Source organism: Camarhynchus parvulus, chromosome 4, assembly GCF_901933205.1.
Source record: "Camarhynchus parvulus chromosome 4, STF_HiC, whole genome shotgun sequence".
Classification (NCBI taxonomy): Eukaryota; Metazoa; Chordata; class Aves; order Passeriformes; family Thraupidae; genus Camarhynchus; species Camarhynchus parvulus.
This window is the reverse complement of record NC_044574.1, coordinates 9,156,651-9,176,437: the sequence shown is the minus strand read 5'-3', so window position 1 is coordinate 9,176,437 and position 19,787 is coordinate 9,156,651. Positions and strand designations below refer to the sequence as shown.

General features: G+C 38.3%; 1 protein-coding gene across 3 annotated transcripts in view; it reads left to right on the top strand.

Moving 5' to 3' along the window:
* Window positions 1-19,787, top strand: part of ZFYVE28 (zinc finger FYVE-type containing 28) — a 146,170-nt gene that overhangs the window by 106,967 nt on the left and 19,416 nt on the right. The window contains exons 9-10 of one of the 3 annotated variants that reach the window (XM_030947291.1): window positions 8,079-8,183; window positions 11,618-12,155. The exons of 1 other annotated variant lie outside the window; for it this stretch is intronic. In XM_030947291.1, coding sequence (XP_030803151.1) covers window positions 8,079-8,183; window positions 11,618-12,110 — 598 coding nt within the window. In that variant the 3' untranslated portion in view covers window positions 12,111-12,155. Of the gene's footprint in view, window positions 1-8,078; window positions 8,184-11,617; window positions 12,156-19,787 lie in introns of those variants that run through there. One more of the 3 variants, XM_030947288.1, reaches the window with a different exon arrangement.

Below are 19,787 nucleotides of genomic sequence, written 5' to 3'. Positions count from 1 at the left end.
CAGCTCTCAAATGTGACTGTTGTGATACAAATCATTTGTTTTAGTAAGTCTAAACTATTTTACTATACAATATGACATGATAGGTATAATCTCTGTGATCCAGATGGGTTTACCATAATAATCCTTGTATCTGAAATAGCTGGTATTTCAGGCTTCTCTGTCTAGCCTCAAAATTCAGTGGAGTTTAAAGTAAAGATCAAACACTCTTCTACTAAAGATTTCATAGAGTCATGGAATAGTTTGGGTTGGAAGGAACTTTAAAGATCTTGTTCCAAACCACTACCATGGGCAGAGACACCTCCCACTGGACCAGATTGCTCAAAACCCTGTCCAAACTGTCCTTGAACACTTCCAGGAATGAGACCTTTGCAGATTCTCTGGGCAACCTGTGCCAGGGGCTCACCACTCTCACAGTTAATAATTTCTTTCTATCTAATACAAACCTTCCCTCCTGCAGTTTGAAGCCACCCCTCCTCATCCTGTCACTCCCTTGTAAAAAGTCTCTCTCCATCCTTCCTGTGGGCTCTCTTCTGGTACTGGACGACCCCAGTTAGGTCACCCTAAAGCCTTCTCTTGTCCAGGCTGAAGAATCCCAATTCTCTCAGCCTTTCCTCATAGGAGAGGTGCTCCATCCCTCTTGGTGGCCTCCTCTGGACTTGCTCCAACAGGTCCATGTCCTTCCTGTGGTGGGGCCCCAGAGCTGAATGCAGAGCTGCAGGTGGGGTCTCACCTGAGTGGGGCAGAGGGGCAGAATGCCCTCCCTCACCTGCTGCCCTCGGTGCTTTGGGTGACCCCAGGACAGGGAGGTTTGTGGGCTGGGAGTGCCCATGGCTGGGTCATGTCCAGCCTCTCAGCCACAGCACCCCCAGGTCCTTCTCAGGGCTGCTCTGGATCTGTTCATCCCCAGCCTGTGCTGTCACTGGGAGCTGCCCTGGATCACCAGCACTTGGTCTTGTTACAGCCCATGAGATTGCCATGGGCCACTTGTGGAGCTTGTCCAGGTCCCTGTGGATGGAGTTCTGTCCCTCAGGTGTGTCAGCTGCACTCCCCAGCTTGGTGTCACCTGCAGATGTGCTGAGGGTGCACTCAATCCCTTCATCTGCGTCATTAATGGAGATGTGAAACAACACTGGTCCCAGTAGGCTCCCTGGAGGGACACCACTTGTCACTGATGTCCAGAGCCATTGCCCACTGCCCTCTGGATCTGACCATCCAGCCAATTTCTTATCCATATACAGTCCATGCACTGAGTCCATCTCTGTCCAGTTTGCATCCAGGGATGTTCTGGGGGACTGTGTCAGAGGCTTTAGAGAAGTGCAGCTCAATGACATTCCACAGCCCTTCCCTTGTGTGCTGATGGAGTCACACCATCACAGACAGCCACCACTGGATATTGACAGGTCTCTGCTGCTTGGGTTTTGAAGTGTTAGCTGATTTTATATCTTTCTTTATTATTTGCTTGTATCTCAAAGATATAAAACACCAACAGCACACAAGTCTTGGGCAGCAGTGCTAATGAGATGCAAATATGAGAAAAGCATTAACAAAGATGCAGTGTCTGGCTTGCTGAAGGGACAAGGTGATAAATAAAGGCTGTCGTGTAAGAAAAACAGTTAAAAAAAGCCATGTAAGAATAGAACATAAGATGATAAAACTACAGAAAAAACACCATTTGGTGTTTGGGGGTAAAAAAGAATATAAGTTAACCCCAAAACCAAGCTTTAAATCTCTATCTAGTATTCCTTGTTTTTCAGTTGGAAGCAAACTATACCGATTCTTTCTTTTAAATGTTCATTTAAATGTAATATTATTCATGCTCTTTCAGAGAAGAAAGAAAACTACAAGGAGGGAAGATATTTTCTTGTGTGTGTTTTGTAAATATTTGTCTTTCTGTTCTTTCTGGAGCTGAGGAGTCCATGTAAACCTGCTAATGTTTTATGAAGTTTGGCAAATTGTTTGATATTGTCATAAAACACTGGTGTTTTCGTGTTTTAGTCTTAAATACCTGCTTCTGTTGCATGTTTGTTTATCTACATACTGACCTCAGAACAGTTCTGATATAACAAAAGGGATTAAGTGCAGTTTCTCACTTTTTCCACTGCAGATCTATTTAAAATGTCTAACTTAAGTTTTACAATTTTTTTCCATTTTCCTTGATCAGTTTGAATGTATTCTTGATGAAGCCTTTTGCAGTGACAGTTTTCAAAAGGAGCTGCATTGGTAGTGAGGAGAATTTCTTACCTTCAGCCTTCCTGCAAGCTCCAGCTGTGTCCATCAGCTGTTGGATGCTGGCAAATTTTGCATTTACTTGTGGGGCCCAAAAATCAGAATATTTTGCCCCATGCTTTTGCAGTGTAAGGAGGAAGCATGAGGTGTCCTTGGAAGAGCATGTTTTGCTATTTGTTGATCTATATTGCAACTCTAGAATAAGAGGAATAATTTGTTCTTGAGCTTGGTATCAAGTTGTCTCCTTTCTTAGTCTTTCAATTCTTTAATCCTAAATTGTATATATTGTCCAATATTTACATTTTACTGTAGTCTATATCGTAATACATTAAAAATTTTATTTCCTCAGCATATTAGAATAACTTCATTAAAAAATGAACACCTGTTTCAGACAGTTGGTTTCTAATTTTGATGTTTTTTGGCCTGTACTTTATTTTGTTCACTCCTTAGCAACATGTGATGTGTGCACATATTCAGTGCAGCAACTTGAAGATAAGCCATTCCACCTTTATAAATGCATGGAAAACAGCCATTCAGCCATTTGTATTTGGAGGATGGCTAATATTTGTTAAAAAAGCCAAAACCAAATTCACACAAAGTGCCTTTCTAGCTTGTCTGAGTTTCTAGCTTTTCTACAAGTATTCCTTTATAAAAATTAAATTAATTGATATTGAAATTCAGATTAACTTGATTAAATGTCTTCAATTCATACTTTTCTGGAATATTTCCTTCACAGTAAGATTTAAGAAAATTGTGTATATTTTTACATGAAAATGTTGGCTTTTTCATGAAAGATTATTGGACAGCTGTGCAAGTTCACATAAACAAAAATATGTCTGTTTATTGTCTTGTACTGATTAGTCTTCTAACTGGCTGTTCAGGAGAAAGAAAAATTCTTATCAAAAATTCTGAGCAAAAAGCAAATAGTACTTGATTGGGAATCAAACATCAGCCTTTTAACTACAAAACTTCCCTTAAGCAATCCTTTATCTGGCTGTTGATTGAAGTTCTTTGTTCCCCTTCTAGTATTCTGTTTATTGCCTTTGTGCAACTAGCCAAATTCAGATTCAGTAGAAATTAATTTTTTCAGTCCCTCCTCCCCTTCTTTTTAACAACACAGGTCTCAAATTTGAAATGGCAGTGTTTTACCTTGCCTGCTGAACTCTGATTTTGTGCAGTATCCTATAACACCACTACTGTTACAAAGCTTTGGTGTCACTGTTTGATACCAGCCTCCCTTTTACCTAGGTCCAAATATCAATTGAAGCAGGGAAACATATTAGCTTTCAATGTAGGGATTCCTGAAATAACAGGTTAAAAAGTTTTAAAAGATAATTTTGAGTGGATTTGGTGTGACACGAGGCTTTAGTCAGCCCAAGTGTAGTGAGCCAGTCAAACAATACTTGTGCCAAGTAGCTATTGTAATATGAAATGTAATTGTATTCAATTAGTAGCATTCATGAAGAAACTGTCCCCTGAAGCGGAGGTTTAATTAAATGTAAGAGGCTAGAAACACATTCCAATACAAAAAAGTGTGGATAAAATAAAGGTGGCTTTCAGTTTGTTTTTTCTTTTTAGAATAGTTACAAAAAGTGGCCAACAGCTTTCAGTGAAGGGTTCATTGGTTCAGTCTGCCAGTGTTCCATGAAAAGAGGCAGCCATAACACCCCATGTCACTTTGCTCCATGTCCTCAAATCTTTATTCTGTTACTTTATCTGAAGTGCTGAATAATTATGTTTATGTTTTGATGAGCCTGGATAGTGGTTTTATCCAGTGCTAGAATGCAATTTTTAAAACAGCACTTGTAGGTGTTTAAGACCTACAAATGAAAGAAACTTCTGCCACATTCCCCATTTTAAGCAGGCCTATGAATCCCAGTCCAAAACAACATTACTGCAAATGAGCATGACAGTGATGAAGCTCAGGTCAGCTGTGGGCTGATGTGGAAAGGAAGGGTTAGCAGCTCCCAGCTGCAGAATGTGGCTTTATGCACAGATTATCTCTTATAATTGTGCTAATGAGTGTGTGTGCTGAGCCATCATCAGCTGACAATGGGAATCTTGAGATGGGAAAAACAGGTCAATTCACCTCAGGATCTATCAGCACCTTAGAAAAGCAGAGAGGATCTTCAGGCAGACATTAATATTAAGAAAACTCTACAGTTATCCCAAGACTGTGTGTACTGAGAGGGAAAGAAGTGATTATTAAGGGTTTTTTTTTTAAAGCTAGTTCGTATAACACTTAGTATAAAATAGTTACCATTATTGGATTCCCATTTCTTAGTACTAAATAAACATAGAACTTCTTATGTGAAGAGTTAGAGCCTGAATATGAATCAGTAATAAACACTGTAAATCATAAATACTGTTTCCAGTACAATGATTCAGTGTGTATGGATACACAGGAATGAGAAAAATGTTTTCATGTTGTAATTCCCTAAACTACACATGGTTTATTACAACAAACAAATGTTTGTGAGTGTGGTTTGTGTCAAGTGTGTTCAAGCAGTTTGCATTGCCAAATGATGACTGACTGGATGGATATCTCATCCTGAAGTCAGCAGATTGTTCAGCATGGTCAGGTTTGTGCCCCAAGAGAAAAATTGAGAAGTAGGAAATGAAGGCATTTATAAAGCAGTTTAGAATGGCAAACTGGGCTAAGGCAAGGCTTAAAAATTGGTGAGATGATGAAACTGGTGAGAAAGAGTTGTGCTGATAGGAACTGGCATGGAGTGAGAGAAGATTGAAATGAAAGGCAAAGTGTGGAGGAGAGATGAGGTGAGGCTTACTGCCTGTTCAGAAGACATTTGTAAAGATGAAAGTAAAGATAGCATTGCGATAGTTGATCATGCCAGCTGGCTGTGGGCCATTGTGTTCATCATGCTCACTGGTTTGCTTACCATGAAGGTGCTTTATTGCTTTGCCTTCTGTCTCAGAATGTCCATTCCATATAGGTAGCTGATGATAGAAGGTGATTTCATGTCTTGGGTCAATGTTGTTAATAAATAATATCTGCTTTTAGCAGAGAGGTGGTACTTTAGGGTGGTGCTTGGTTTGGTTTATGTTTTAGCCTAGTGCATTTCCATTTAACTCCCCAAAAACGTGTGAACTTTTGAGTTCTTGGGAAAAATGTAAGCCCTTTGGGCTCTCTGGAAGAACTTTAAATCTTAAATTCTTTAAAACAAAAAAGTAGAAAACTAAGAACCTAAGAAAATTAAAGTGCCTAAATACTGGTAACTGAAATATTTTGATTGGACTGCAAATATAGCAGGCAGAGCTTCAAAGAAAGCACTGAAGGTCAGCAAACCTGACATCTTTCAGAAAAATTATTACTACCCAAATCAGTGGGCAGGATTTTTACTCTGGCAAAATCTGGAAATGGTGGGGAGGTGGAAGAGCATACAAGAAGATGCTGAGTTTGCTACTTGTTCTTGTTTCCTGATTCTGCTGTTCAAAAATTATTTTGTTCTGAGGAAAAGAGTGATGTGCTTGACTTGCAAGGGAGAAGCAGGGATGTATTTGCTGTGAGACAATGAGTTAACAAAATTCCATGGTAAATGTAAGAGCAGTTTAACAAGGTTCAGTGACAAGGTACACTTCAGTATTTAGTGCATAGAGGACAGGGTCAAACAAAGTTGCCAAGGAGATCCTTTCACTGAGTCTTGAGGTTCAGAGAGGAGCTGGATCCTGACTTAGTCCCAGACCTGATCAATGGTTTATGTCTAAAGGATTATTTATGTACGTGCAGTCAATCTTTTTGTCACTTAGCTAATATTTCCTCATTTCAGCACGCTTATTCCCAGTTTCACTTGCTCAGTATCTGGGGTGGTAAGGATTCACTCAGCCTTGAGAGGCATCCCTACAAGAGAGATCCTGGCATGCAGGCTGCTGCCACACAGGAGAGCTCAACAGGCCCTGGGCTGTCCACTATTTTTGGGCTGAGATGAGTGACTTACAGTCATATTTGCATACCCACTGTACTTTGGCTGGTGTGTGCTCGGGTCACCCTCAGCTGCTGTGCAAGATGTATGGCCCTTGGCTCCTGTGGTGTTACCTGTCTCCCCAGCACCCAGTTTGGGTACAGACATTCAAACTGCCATTTCTTGCTTTTGTTTAAAAAGAAAAGGGGGGGTGAGCACACCACCACACCTGCCTAATCATGGTGTGAAATTGTGTGCTAATGGTTTTTTTAATATCACTCAGCTGCTGTAAAACAGACAGTAAAATTACATTTTAGTAGCATGACCATATTGTAAGATTGGATGGGTAAAGGTGATGAGCTATAAAAGAGTAAGCCTTTGTTTAAATGCATATATCTCTTCATAATGAGCAGAATTAGCAAGGGAAATTACATAAAACGAATGAAAGTTAAATAGATTTTTGTTCAAGTCTGATAAAATTATTTTCTGGTTGTGAAGTCTCTCCTTTCAACTAAAGCATGGTACACTTGGGATTTATTTTCAGATTGGCAGTCAGAAATGAGAAACATGAAGGGGTACATTTTCCAAGTGATTAGTGGGAGGTATGCAAACAAATCCTATTATTTCTTAGTGGGATTAGAGCACATACCTTCCATGCACTGCTTTGAAGAATTCCCCTTAAGCATTCTTCCAGACTTCTAGCTGAAAAAATAGCTGTAATAGTAAATTTGGCAGAAAAAGAGAGCTTGAAACATAACTGGCTTGCATATATCTAAAAAGCAAAAGGACATTAAAAAATCTATTCATAATTGTGGAGAAGTAAGGTGAAATAACCCTGACCTATATATGTACCTCTCTTTTAACTGGAGATGTTTCTTAGGTTTCTCTTTGTATTGTCCAAAAATTTGTTGACTGAACATTTGAGTTCAGCTGGCTTGAGTGAATCTTCTGCACTGCCTAGAGCCAATACAACTTTGATATCTCTGCTCAAGATTACGTATTTTCTTATCTCATATAATTTTTTTTTTCTCAGTTTGTGGAATTTCTAGTAGCTGAGCAGTAAATTCTAATTCAAACAAGAAATAGGTCTTTACAAGATAGTTTTATAAGTGTTTATGAAACTATTTTTACTCCTCTAATTTTAGTTTATGTTGATAATATGGTGTAAGATCTGAAATGATGTGTTATTTAGAGGCTTTTCATTAGTCCAGGGATGCCAGAGACAAGTTGTGTACCATTCATTTAAATTAGTCATATCCTTTTAATTAGTAGCTAGTGGATTTCTGCTAATGAAGTGTCAGTGGTTTGCCATGGGACTGCTCCTTCCTGGGTCTCTGTTGGCTCAAAGCACAAAATTTGAGGTACATATATGGCACTTGGAGGGACTGAGCACACTTAGGGGTGGGTGTATTCAGCTCCATCACCCAAGTGTCAATGTTCTGTTTTCTAACAGAAAACAATGGGGAATTTCCATCCAATGGGGAGCAAACATAGGTCAGACTTGTCACAATATTCAGAAGTTTTTGAAGTGTATGCATTACTGTGCCTTGGCCTGAAACCCAAGATGACTTTATGAACTTTCAGCTTTGTCTTCAATTTAAGGTTATACCACACTTAGCAGCATGGGCAAGCTATTTCCTCTATCTCCAATGAAAATGTAAGACTCACAGTTATTTCCTGAATATTTTAACTGTATGGCATGAATTAAATTGAAGGTTATTGTGAGATGTGTGCCCACTGACTTTGCTGAATTGCCTGTCCTTTTGGGAAAAAAACCAGAATAGGTTTGTATCATCTTCTGAAGAGCAAAAAAGTGCAACTGCTAGTTTATTCTTATTTCTGAATAACCCATGCCAAGCCATGACTTATCTCAATGCTGTTTTTGCCTTTGCTCGCTTCAGCAGTTCATTTTGTCTCCGTGTGTTTTTCCAGTTCTCAGGATGGCTTACGTGATTCCCCCCTCAGCTCCATCTCCAGCAGTGACTATGAGAGTGTTTCTGTCACTACCTGTAGTCTCTCCAGCATTTACGCTCTGAGGTAATAACATCACTTTGCAGTCAGATTTGACAAATGCTACTGAGTTATGCTTGGTTAAAAATTTTCATTGGATTAATCAAGTGACAGCAACACTTCTGAGTATTCTTCCTTTTGAACAACAGGTGCGCTTTCTGATTTTTATTTATTTTTTTTAACCTGCCAGCTTTCTTCAGTGCTGTGACAAATGAGACAACTATTTATGGAAAAGTTTTTAATGCATGCAGGAACCACTTACATATGTCCATGATCTCACTTTTATTTATCCATGTAGCAATTCTCAGAAGACACTTCAGGTTGTAGCTTGACAAGTTACAAATGTTTTTCTTAGCCAGCCTTTAGGTTTCTAAAAAACATGTCTTTTCCATTTAGTTTTGCCTTGTAAAATAAAAGATGTTCCAGTTAACAGTTTAACTTACACCCTGTTGCTGGCCAACACTGGTAAGAATACAGTGAAGAGCTGCTTCTGACTTCACAGAATATTCTGGGTTAGAAGGGCCCCACAGATGTTGTGGAGCGCGGTTTGTAAGTGAATGGCCCATACAGGGATTGAAACCATGACCTTGGTGTTTTTAGCAATACTATTTTATATTCTCATCTTCTGAAACTGCATGGGAGTTTTAACTTCAGTTTTACTCAAAGCACTTAACGAGAGTGATAATGGAATTAAGGTTAGGACAGAAAACTGTAACTAAAACATAAAAATGAGATCTTTGCATTTTTCACTGTTTGCATTAACATACATGTATGAGATGTATCGCATGCACTGTGTGCAATAACGTTTTTGCTCTGGTACAGACAGATGAAATACCACTACTTCAGCTGATGTAGATCATCCTCCACTGCTTCTTATCCTCTCTTTTTCATCTGTTTTTCTTTCCCCAGAACTTCATTTGAACTTCAGGATTTTGAAATTTCATCTAGGTTTGGGGATAAAAAAAGGAGATAAGATGACTTTTCTAATAGTGATAGAAGCAATACTACAAATAACAATTGGAGGTTTTTTTAGGATATACCTGTCTTCAAGTTCAACTTTTTAGAGTTTTGTATTTTTAAAATAAGGGCAGAAAGACGCAACAAAAACTGTTCTCCATTGTTTTCATTTTGAAATACATTTCCTTTTGACTGTTCTTCAAACAAAACCCAGTTTATCTGCATGCAACAGTTGCCCTGTTCCAAGTACTGTGTACATTGAAGACTGTTTCACACAGGGCTGTGTGAATGGATGGTAGGTGTAGCCTCAGTGACTCTTCAGGAATAACTGGAGCAGTGAGAATAAGCCTTGATTAGATGCACCACCTCTTTGGAAGGCCTTCCTGGACTGCCTTTGTCCATTGATGTTGCAGTTGTATTGACAGTTAGGAAAAAGAAAGTTTGATTTTTCAGGCAGTATTTGCACATGTGCCTTTGTGCTCTTGTCCACTAAAAAACAACATTGTATCATCCCTGGGTGGCTTGATGAAATCTAAGTTGTCCATTTTTCTGCAATCTGATGGATATTACCAGAGATGTAGTTTGTGGCCCAGTACTACAAACCAGCAAAATGCTTGCTTGACTGTAATGACAGAAGTTTCCCATTTTGGAAAATATAGTTTAAAAACAGCTAAAACTTCTTTTAATGGCTCACTTTAATGAAATAAAAGAAAAAAGCCCCAGCTCTTAAGTCTCACTGCTTTACAATAGTATGTTCATAGATCTTTGTGCATAGAAATGTAATATTCAGTGCATCTATTTGTATAATTTTTGCGAATATGTTATTTTTAGGTATTCCTCTGTTTTCTCTTTAGAGGGTTTTATTTGGCCATTAAACAGCTTCTCTAGAGTTGCATTATTTGTTTACTGCAACAAACATGTTCCTTGCAAAGAAAATCCCTAAAATGTTCTTGTCTGAAATAACTGGGTTTTCCATGATGCCATATGAATATCCAAAATAATACCTAATTTGGGAGTTGGTTTCTTTTTCTTCTGAAATATGCAATTTTAGTGTATCTAATTTCTTGATGTTTACACTTAGCAAAAATTAGACATTAAATGTAACATTTGCAATTTTATCTGAAAAATAATTGGCAAAAGATAGAATTCTTGAAATGCAGTTATGTGCTCTTTCATCCTCCTGTGAAACATAAACAATTCGTTTGTGCTATTAAATAATCAGTACTGAGACTGACAGTCATGTTGTCAGATTGCAGCATGTTTTGGGAATATCTTCAGGAAATTTGGCTGTAATAGCAAAACCAGTTTAACTGCAGCAGTAATGTTGAACTAATTGTGTATTAAATAGCAATGATGGAATTGATTTGAGACAATGAAGTATTGAATATATGGAATTCTGTAGAAATGGGCATTTATTGTTTTCCAAATGGAGAACCAGGGAGAAAATTTCAACTCTTGGATCCCAAAGCACCATTCAAAACAGTGGTTTTGGTTCTCAAATGGTTTTGCTAAGGACAGTTTGATTTCATTGGTACCTGATCTATGTAAAATGTTCCTCTTTCTAGTCTCAGAGGTCTGGGGGTCAAGAAGTTAAATGTTCGGCCCAGTTCAGAAGATAATTTTTTTAAAATATTCTTTAGGCAGTATCCAGACTTGAGATGCCCATACCAGTAGTCAACTTTCTCAGCAAGGAATAATATGATATGCTCAAAGTTTGGACCTAAGTTCTCTGAAAGACGGCAGCTAGAAAATGCAAGAAAAATGTTGATTTGGGAATGATAAGGAAAAATAAGTGAGACAACAGAAGAACAGGGTAGTTACAATTAGTGGATTTCAAGTCTCATTGGAGTTTTTGTTTTAAGAGTGCCAGGGAGAAAGAAATTATGAATCTATGTTTGAGGGTTTGTCTGCCTAGAGTAAACTGTACATGGTAAACTCTACTTCTTTATTTTAAGGTTATAAGGAGCCAATAAATGAGAACTTTAAATATAAGTAATAACTCTTAAAACTATCCTTATTGTTACACTAGATACTTTCCCTAGTCAACAGGTTGGAGTTTTTTTAAAATATGTCATTGCAGCTTAACTACTGGGGTTTTTTGGTATATTTTTCTACTATTTTAGTCATGTAAAAAAATTGGTGGTGAAGTTTTAGCACATTGTTTACAGTCTTAAAAGGCAGTATCTGCAATGAATTGTGACTCAAGTTTATGCCAAAACAGTAAGAATCTGCCAGCAGTTAGAGTGGGATATTTATCTAGATATTTCAGTTAGAATATCTGTATTTGTGTATATGTGGGCAGACATTGATCGTTCTTAGTGTAAAATATTTGTTCTATCAAGATGAAACCTCCCCTGGTACAACTTGTTCTCTCCATGTGGCTCCTTGTGGAGAGTCAACCCCCATCCTCTCTGTAGCCACTCTTTATGTACAGTGATGAGGTCCCCTGGAGCCTTCTCCAGGGAATGAAATACTGATATAATTCCTTCAATCTCTCCTCATAGGGCTAGTTCTCCGTCATCTTCATGGCTCTCCTTTGGATGCTCTCCAGTCCATCTGTTCCATTTTGAGCTGTGTAGACTACAGCCGGACACAGGAGTGCTCCAGGTGTGGCCTGAAGAGCTCTTGGGGGTTTGGGATGGTCACATCTCTCATCTCTGCTGGTGGTGCCCCTGTGGGTGCATGGCAGCATCTGATTTGCTGTCATTGCTGCAGAGCTTCACTGCTGAGCCCTGTTCAGCTCTTGTTGTGCACCCCCAGGTCCCCCTCAGCAAAGGATCCCAGCCTGTGCCAGGCCCTTTGGTGTCAGCACTGCTGCAGGACCTTGCACTTGTCCCTGTGAAACTCCACACTCCTCTTGGCAGCTCCCTGTTCCAGCCTGTCCTGCTCTGTGACATGGCTTTCCCTGCTGGCACGTCCACCTCACCACCCAGTGTGGTGTCACCAGCAGGCCTGGGGACGGTGCTCGCACTCTTGTCATCCAGATGGTTTTGGTGATGCTGAACAAGTGAAGCCCAGTGTCCGTTCCTGGGGATTCCCGCTCGTGGCAGGCTGCCAGCCCAGGTACAGACCATGGATCAGCACTCTGAGTGAGGACTCTGAGCCAGTTTCTTGCCCATCTCACAGACCAAACAAAATTCATGTGGGAGGACAGTTTCTTACTGAAGCAGGTTTTATACAGTGCTTTCTCATCAGTAGAACTCAGCCTTGAAAAGGATTCAAGAAGGAAAAAGAACTTGGTTGTTCTCCAGGACTGTGAATTATAGTAGGAGAATTAAGTTCTTTCATCTCATGGTCCAGAGCTTAAGCTATCAAAGCTACAGCACAAATTACATGCCTGCAGGTTTTAGCAGAGACCACAGCTACTCTGAGGAACTTGTAGATCGTAATATGGAGTACAACAAATACATTAACAATGTATTTTAACTGACTGGTCAGTCCACCTGATCAGCTCTGTCTCCAGTTCTTCTGTCTTGCACTTTTGCCTTTGTTAACATGCTCAGCTCATGTTGTAGCTATGCAAAATGACAGATTCGTTCTGCATTAAAGTTTGGTACTGTCATTTTGGGTCTGATCAGTGCATTTCTGTAGATTTTCTGTCTCCTTTTTTTCTGTAGAGCTGCTCTTTATGGAGAGATTGCTCACAACCACAAAAAGGCTGTTAGTAATGGCTTTACGTGGCTTTTGCTGGAGTCCTGGAAATAAAGAGCTCCGTGAGCAGAGCTGTGGGAAGAGAAAGGGGTTTTATACCTTGAGCAAATCTGAATCACTTCCACTATAGATGCTATTCCTGCCTAATGATTTTGAACTGCAAACTGTTTGTGTGTCTCTTAGGCAGTGAGAGTCTGTGCTGTTTTGCACAGCTCTGTCACTCAAGCAGTGTGAGGGCAGTATTAATACACTCATAAATAGGTTGCTGTATAGAGTCTTTTTGTTCAGCTGCTAAATCCCTTGCCCCAACAACCAGCTGAGCAGTACCAGCAAAACAAAAAGTCAGCTTTGATGAGGTCTGTCAGCTTTTGCTTCTGATTTTAGTCAGTGAGACGTGTGTGACTGAGGCAGATGTCTCTGGGTTTTCACCGCCAGGATTCTTCTTGATGTGTTTTATGCCTATCTTGTTCTTCACCCTGCAAGACAAAAAAAATTAAATCTCAAAATGGTGTCGCATTTTCTAAGTTATAGTGTTCCTTTCTAGGATAGTCTACAGAGTATTTTATATTTTATGCAAATCTTTGTCTTTAGTAACAAGTAACTGGATGCAGATTTTATTTTTTCCAAGGAATAACCCAGGCAGCTAACGCTAACAAGTGCTTGTTACAGTGGGAAGGTGAGAATTCAGTTGCTGGAAGTTTTTTGGTCTTTCCCTATTAAAATTATAAACTTCATATTTTAGAGGTGTTAAAATGTTCAATGTGGTTGAAGTAAATATAGAATATATTGCTCTCTGTGTAAATCAAGTAAAACAGGGCAGTATTTTAGGCTGACTAGCATCAGTGGCAGAGGCAATTAGACAGTTCTGGCAGAATTGGTAGACACTCCAAATTTCCCATTTGGGGGCTGTATTCCAAGTGGCATATCAAACATACCATATGGCTGGAGACTGACACAAAGTGATCATAATGGGCTTGTGTTCTTGTTTCTACATAGCTCAGTTGCAATTTTCATTTTTAGCAATTTGGCCACAATTATAATCATTTTCATTTTAGTGATGTGTAAAAAATCTGCTGTTGAATGTCACTTGGTGTTCCCTATGATAGTAATAGAACAAAATTACTAGCTTTCAGAAATTAGGTTTTATTTTACAGATTAGTGTTTTTTCCCTCAGTAAAACCCTTAGAATAGCATGTTTGGGAGTTTTCAGATTATGTGTAATTAAAATCACTATAGTAACTGCAGTTTTTGCAGAGTTTTTGTCCATGTCTAAAGATACATTGTAAAACCACAATTAGATTGGAGGAAAAAAGAGAGGATTTCCTCATGCTTACAGCTGTATTGATGGTGAAAAATAGATAGAAAGCTGTCTTTTCTAATTAAAATTTTAAGGTTCCATCTAAAATTTCCATTAACTTTTCTCAGCCTTGGCTACCACATCTGGATATGGAATTTCTGTGGGATTCTCCTAGACCCTAGGATGCATTCATGTTTCTGCTGCTCATTTTTGTATTATTTTTTGAGGGAACTGATGGAAGCAACATAAAAATATCATGCTACCAAGTTTCCATATCCCTCAGAGTTCCTTGTGCTGGGAAGTGGATCTGCAGGAGCTGGATGCTTAATGAATTAACTCACTTGTTGTGATGAAGAACTGTGGCTTGCCTATGGCAGAGGACATTGCTAATGAGCTCTATAAAATTAATCTTTGCCCTGAAATATTTATGTCAGGTATCCAAGCTCTGCCTGTCCTTTGTCAGGTTCTGCATAAAGTGTAAAAACTGGGACTGATACATCTCTGTCCCTGGCTTGGATACCAGAGCTGGTTTTACATACCATTTCATCATAAGTTCTATACTATTTGTGGATTTCACTTTCAGTTTTTCCAGTTCAATATATATTTCTGAAGTTTAAATATTTCTGCTGTTAATCTCATTTTATTTATCCTTTTGCTGTGTGAGTGAATGATTGAGAGCTTTAAATGCAAGTTTGATTACCAGAAAGTGGTGGAAAAAATGTCACGGTGGAATTGAAAAAAGTCATAGTAGAACCCAAATAATATTGTAACTTTTTGGTTTTTCTGTTCTGTTTTTTCTTGAATTTTACAATAACTTTATCTTGCAGGGTTTATCCCTTTTTGGTTTAATTTAGGAAAAGCAGTAAGTGTGGTACCTTGCAAGTCTCTGACATTAAATTTGATGGTTAGAAAGCACCACTGTTGATTACTAATGCTCTTCAGTTATTTGTTCATATGCATACTTATAGAAGTTTTATCTATAATTATCAAAAAAGCTATTTGGGAGAGAGCACTGTTAAAGTTGATAAATTCTGCACTGGCTGTGTTGTTTATTTTAATTTCCATTTGAAATTCTGTATCTTTGCATTCATCTGAAAACCCAGTCCAGAGTGTTGATGAGTTTGAGTAAGCCATAAATTCTCCTAGGCTGAATTTCTTACAGCGGATCTGTTTAGCAAGATGCTGCTTTACCAGCTGTGGATTTTGCAAAGTCCAAGTGAGAATTCTCTGCAGTTTGAGGTCTGAATAGCTGAGGAAAGATTCAAGATATTCTTCCAGCAGAGTGGAGAGCTACAGAAGCTGCCAGGGTCTGGAGCAGAAGTTGTTGCTGTTGATTTCAAATTCAACAGAGTTCAATGCTCAGGACTTTTTCCTGACTGGAGATACCACCTAGGAATTTGTTAGACAAATTCCTTATTTTACTGAGCCAGCCTTGGATTGCCCACCTCTACAGGGGCAAGAGAAGCTAAGGACAGGCTTCTGCAAATCTTGCAGTGTGTGAAAAATAATTCCCCCCTGAGGAATTCAGGAGGTTGACAGCAGATGGGGCTTCCAGCACATGTCCTGTGGATGGAGCTGGGCATTGCTCACACATGGGTAATTATGTTGTCCAGTCAAGTTCAGTTCTTTTGGTGATTTCTAGCTAGAGGGATTTGCATGCAGTTACATTATTTGTTTCTCAAGACAAGGTTCTAAAGCCCTGGTGTGCTTTAAGGGTGGTTGGGTTGATTGGTGGGGGTTTTTCACCCTCTTGACCTGTTTATCTTAGAAGAGAGAGGAAATAGCTAAGGGTTTATATTTGGTTATATTTTAAAACCCTCTTCACTTATAAAATATTAGGGTTTAAAAGACAAGAAATAAAGTTCTCCATTAAAGCTTTTTTTAGTCTCCTTTAAATGTAGCTTCTGGGGTCATTCCTTAAAGCATAGTCCTTAGCTAAAAAACTGTATGCTATTACCTAAATAATAGCATATAATGTTCTGGCTTGGGTTTAAGTGACTCTAAAATTGAGTGTGTAGCCACTCACTTCACTTAAAATAATTGTAAGAAGCCATGGTTCTCACAGTTTCTCTTCCAACCATATCAAAACTAGCAGATGTTAGAAACCAACAAGTTTTAGCCTACTGTTTATTGTGTTTCTGCTGAGAGTATCCAAAGAGAAACACCAGAGGTACTGCAAAAAGCAGGATGGGAAGTAGGTTGGGGTTTTTTTCTTACTGGTATAGGAATTACATATCTCTTACCTAAACCCTGTAATTTTCCTCTTGTCATTTCTCATGGATGCAACCTTTGTCTTCCCTGAACTATTGTGTTTGAACCTTTACATGGCCTTTGGAGTTGCTGTTTGTTCTTTTTAGCAAACTGGAACCCAGAGTTGACTTACAGCCCTCTGAAGCAGAGGAATAATAGCTTGGCTGACAGGTTAGTGGTGAGATTTCCAGTTACAGCCTACACAAATATCAGTGGGAGCAATGTACCAACTTGCTGAAATTGTTTCAGAAATTGTATGCAATCATTTACATAGATTTGCCTGCAAACATTTTGGTTTGGGTTTTTTTCATTTACCATAAGGATGAAAATATTCAAATGGGAGATAATCTTAAATATTGTAGATTGGATAAAAAATATATGTTATTGATATTGTACACAGAGCATAAGGTGGCCATTGTGCTAAACTCTGTATGAGCAAACAATGAAAGTTGGGGAGCTCATGGTAATGTGTTTTGAGAAATATTGTAAGAACTAGAATGTTCTAAATGTACCTCTGTATATGAGGAAATTCACATACATGACACACTTACACATGTATATATCTTTAGTTATTCCATACCTGTGGTGTTAAATAATGGATATGAGAGATTTGTTAAGGCCAACTGGTGCAAATGAATTGATATCATTTAAGTCCTAAGAATTGCACTGCTTTATCATTTGTAGACAGTCTCTCATCAATTTTAAAATGAACACTAATCTATATTTAAGAATTGGGCTACTGACACTTTGTAAAAACTTCCAGCAAGCTTTATGAGTGTAATGTCCTTCTGTGTAGAACATTCGGAATGTCTGAAATCACAGAAAACTTCTTGGAAAGTTTTCACCTTTCTCTACTGTCAAGAGTCTCACCTGCTACTGTACATCACTCACCAAACTTTCCTAGAGAGCACCTTGGTCTTAAAATGTGATGAAACAGAATGGTACCATTTAATGCATGGATTTTGAATTCACTGTGAAGTGGAATCACAGCTGTAAATTCCCACTACAGCAGGAAGGTGTTACCTGTTTTGTTGCAGAGAGTTACATTCTACTTCTGCCCCTGCTTGTGTAGTTTGCTGGAGATTCCCAGAGCAAGTGAATGGGAATCCCTGATGTCACAGGTATTTGGATAACATAAATGGTGAGGTTAGTAATTAAATTATCTATCAACACTTTTCAAGTAAACATTTGTAATATTGTTATAGAGATTTCTTTCTAGACTTGGTTGGGATGAGTTTGTGTGGCTGAAACTTGAGCCCTCTCTGTTTACAGGTACCACTGACAATCTTCTGAGATATTTTCCTGGAAATCAGTTGTCATTCAAGACCTTGCCTGAAATCAGAGACTTAAAGGGTGGTCTTAATTTCCTTTTCAATTTGGTGACATAATTGCACCACATATTTATATTGGAGCTGGATAATTTTCAAGCTCTCTTCCAACACTAACCATTCTCTGATTCTGTGATGTAGAGTATAATGAGTCTGTTGGGCTTTCTCCTTTGCAAGAAGTGATCCACTATTGCTTCTGATTTAAGATTTCAAAAGATAAAGAAACAAAAAACTAAGCCATGTATTTTTAAAAGTTTTTTGTGATTAATTTGAAAACATGAAAATTCAATTGATTTTTTGTATTCATTGTGTTTGAAACATAGAGCTTTTAAATTATTTTTGTCTGTTACTGTTGTATATTTAATGCATTTTTAAGATACTCTGGGGGTTGGTGTGTCAATAATGAGAAATTCTTTCAGAGAATCTCATACATTCTGCATTCATGCAGAGCAGATTTCAGGTTTAAAGAACCAAACATTTCCAGACAAATTTGAAAGGAGACATCTGTGAGTGGACACAGATTTCTACAGCTGTTGCTATGTTTTGAGCACAAATGTAAAATATTTAAATTTGGACCAATTTTGAATTGGTGACTTTGGTTGTTTGGGTTTAGACTTTGCTGCTTTCACTGATTTTGGATGATTGTCAATGACCAACAAGCACAGCCCAAAGCCTACAGTATCACAGATAGTTACCTGAAATGTCTGTCCCTTTCTGAAAATGTCTCTCATAACCTTCTTGTTCCACAGTCCTGTTTTCCATTATGTATGAGTACTGCTACTTCAACTGGCTCAGAAGTGTCCTTTGAAACACAAAAGCTGTCAAGCAGATTGCATCTTGGTGAAAGATTTAATTGTGTACAATTACATTATTGGCTTTTGTTTGCTTGTACATATTTGGCTAAATTTCACAGTAAAGCCTTGGAAGCAGGCAAGGTGTAGAGATACACCTTGAAAGTGTTGGAAGAGTCATACAACTCTTCTCATGTAATAAATGAAATGTAATTTTAAAATTAGTGGCTGCAGCCAAGTTAAACAAAAAACTAATTCATTTTATCTGGCACAGGGTATCTGTTCCTTTATAAGGTAAAAGCAGATTTATTGTTTGGAATCAACCTTTGACATAACATCTTATTTCTTAATATTCACCTTCAGATGTGTTAGCTTTGCAATGTTTTTACAGCCTGAAAAATTAATGCATGATAAGCATTATTTATATTATAAATGTTTCACAAGGGGTTCCTTGTGTATTTTCGTGTTACCTCTTTGTAACTTAATTCATTGGGTTATTCAGGGTTCCTTTCAACCAAATAGTTGAGAAAATGAGGACTTGTCTATGGCAGTAGTGTGGCTGTTTGTATTGTGCAGTGAGACATGATTCTGTGGATGCTGGCTGTGAAACATTCTACATCCAAGTGTAGTAGGATATGAATGAAATGCTTCCCAAATATCTGGTATTGGCTGAAAATATTGATCCAAATTATCCATGTTACATAAGCCAAGTAGGAAAGATATTCTTTATAGGAAAAAAAAAGGTAAGCTGCACCCAGTAGATCACATTTCAGGTTTGTTTTCTATAGTATCAATATACAAAATCATGAGAATCTATTTGCATGGATGCAGTCATTACTGTTTGGGATACTCTCATATTAAAAAATAGCTGTCTCTTTTGCTGTTTATCTGAAACACTTGAAATGTTTCTGTTCTTAGAGTATTTCTTACTGTCTCTAAAATATTGTGGTTTTGGCTACATTCTTTAACAGATATACTTTAAAGTAAAGAACTGATGGTTGTTAGATGTTCTTTGAGAGTCATTTTTGTCTTAGTTGGACTTGATTGTGTTGGTAAAGGCAGAGTAATTGTTTCTGACTCTGTAGAAATTCTTAGGTCCAGTTTTAAATTTTTCTGGAGTGTTCTTTTTTTTTGCTTTGTAGTAGTACAAGCAATCCCAAGTACAAAATATCCTCTTTTCTCAACCTGCTGTATGTGGATACTGTGGTTTACATGGGAGTGTGCATATGCAAATGTGTCACAAATGTGATTGTACAGACATGCTGACCTTCCATCCCACAGCGCTGGAGCAATTCACATGTGCTCTCTGCTGGGGATTTTGGGGAAAAAAGTGTCCCAGCCAGTCTTGTGGTGACAT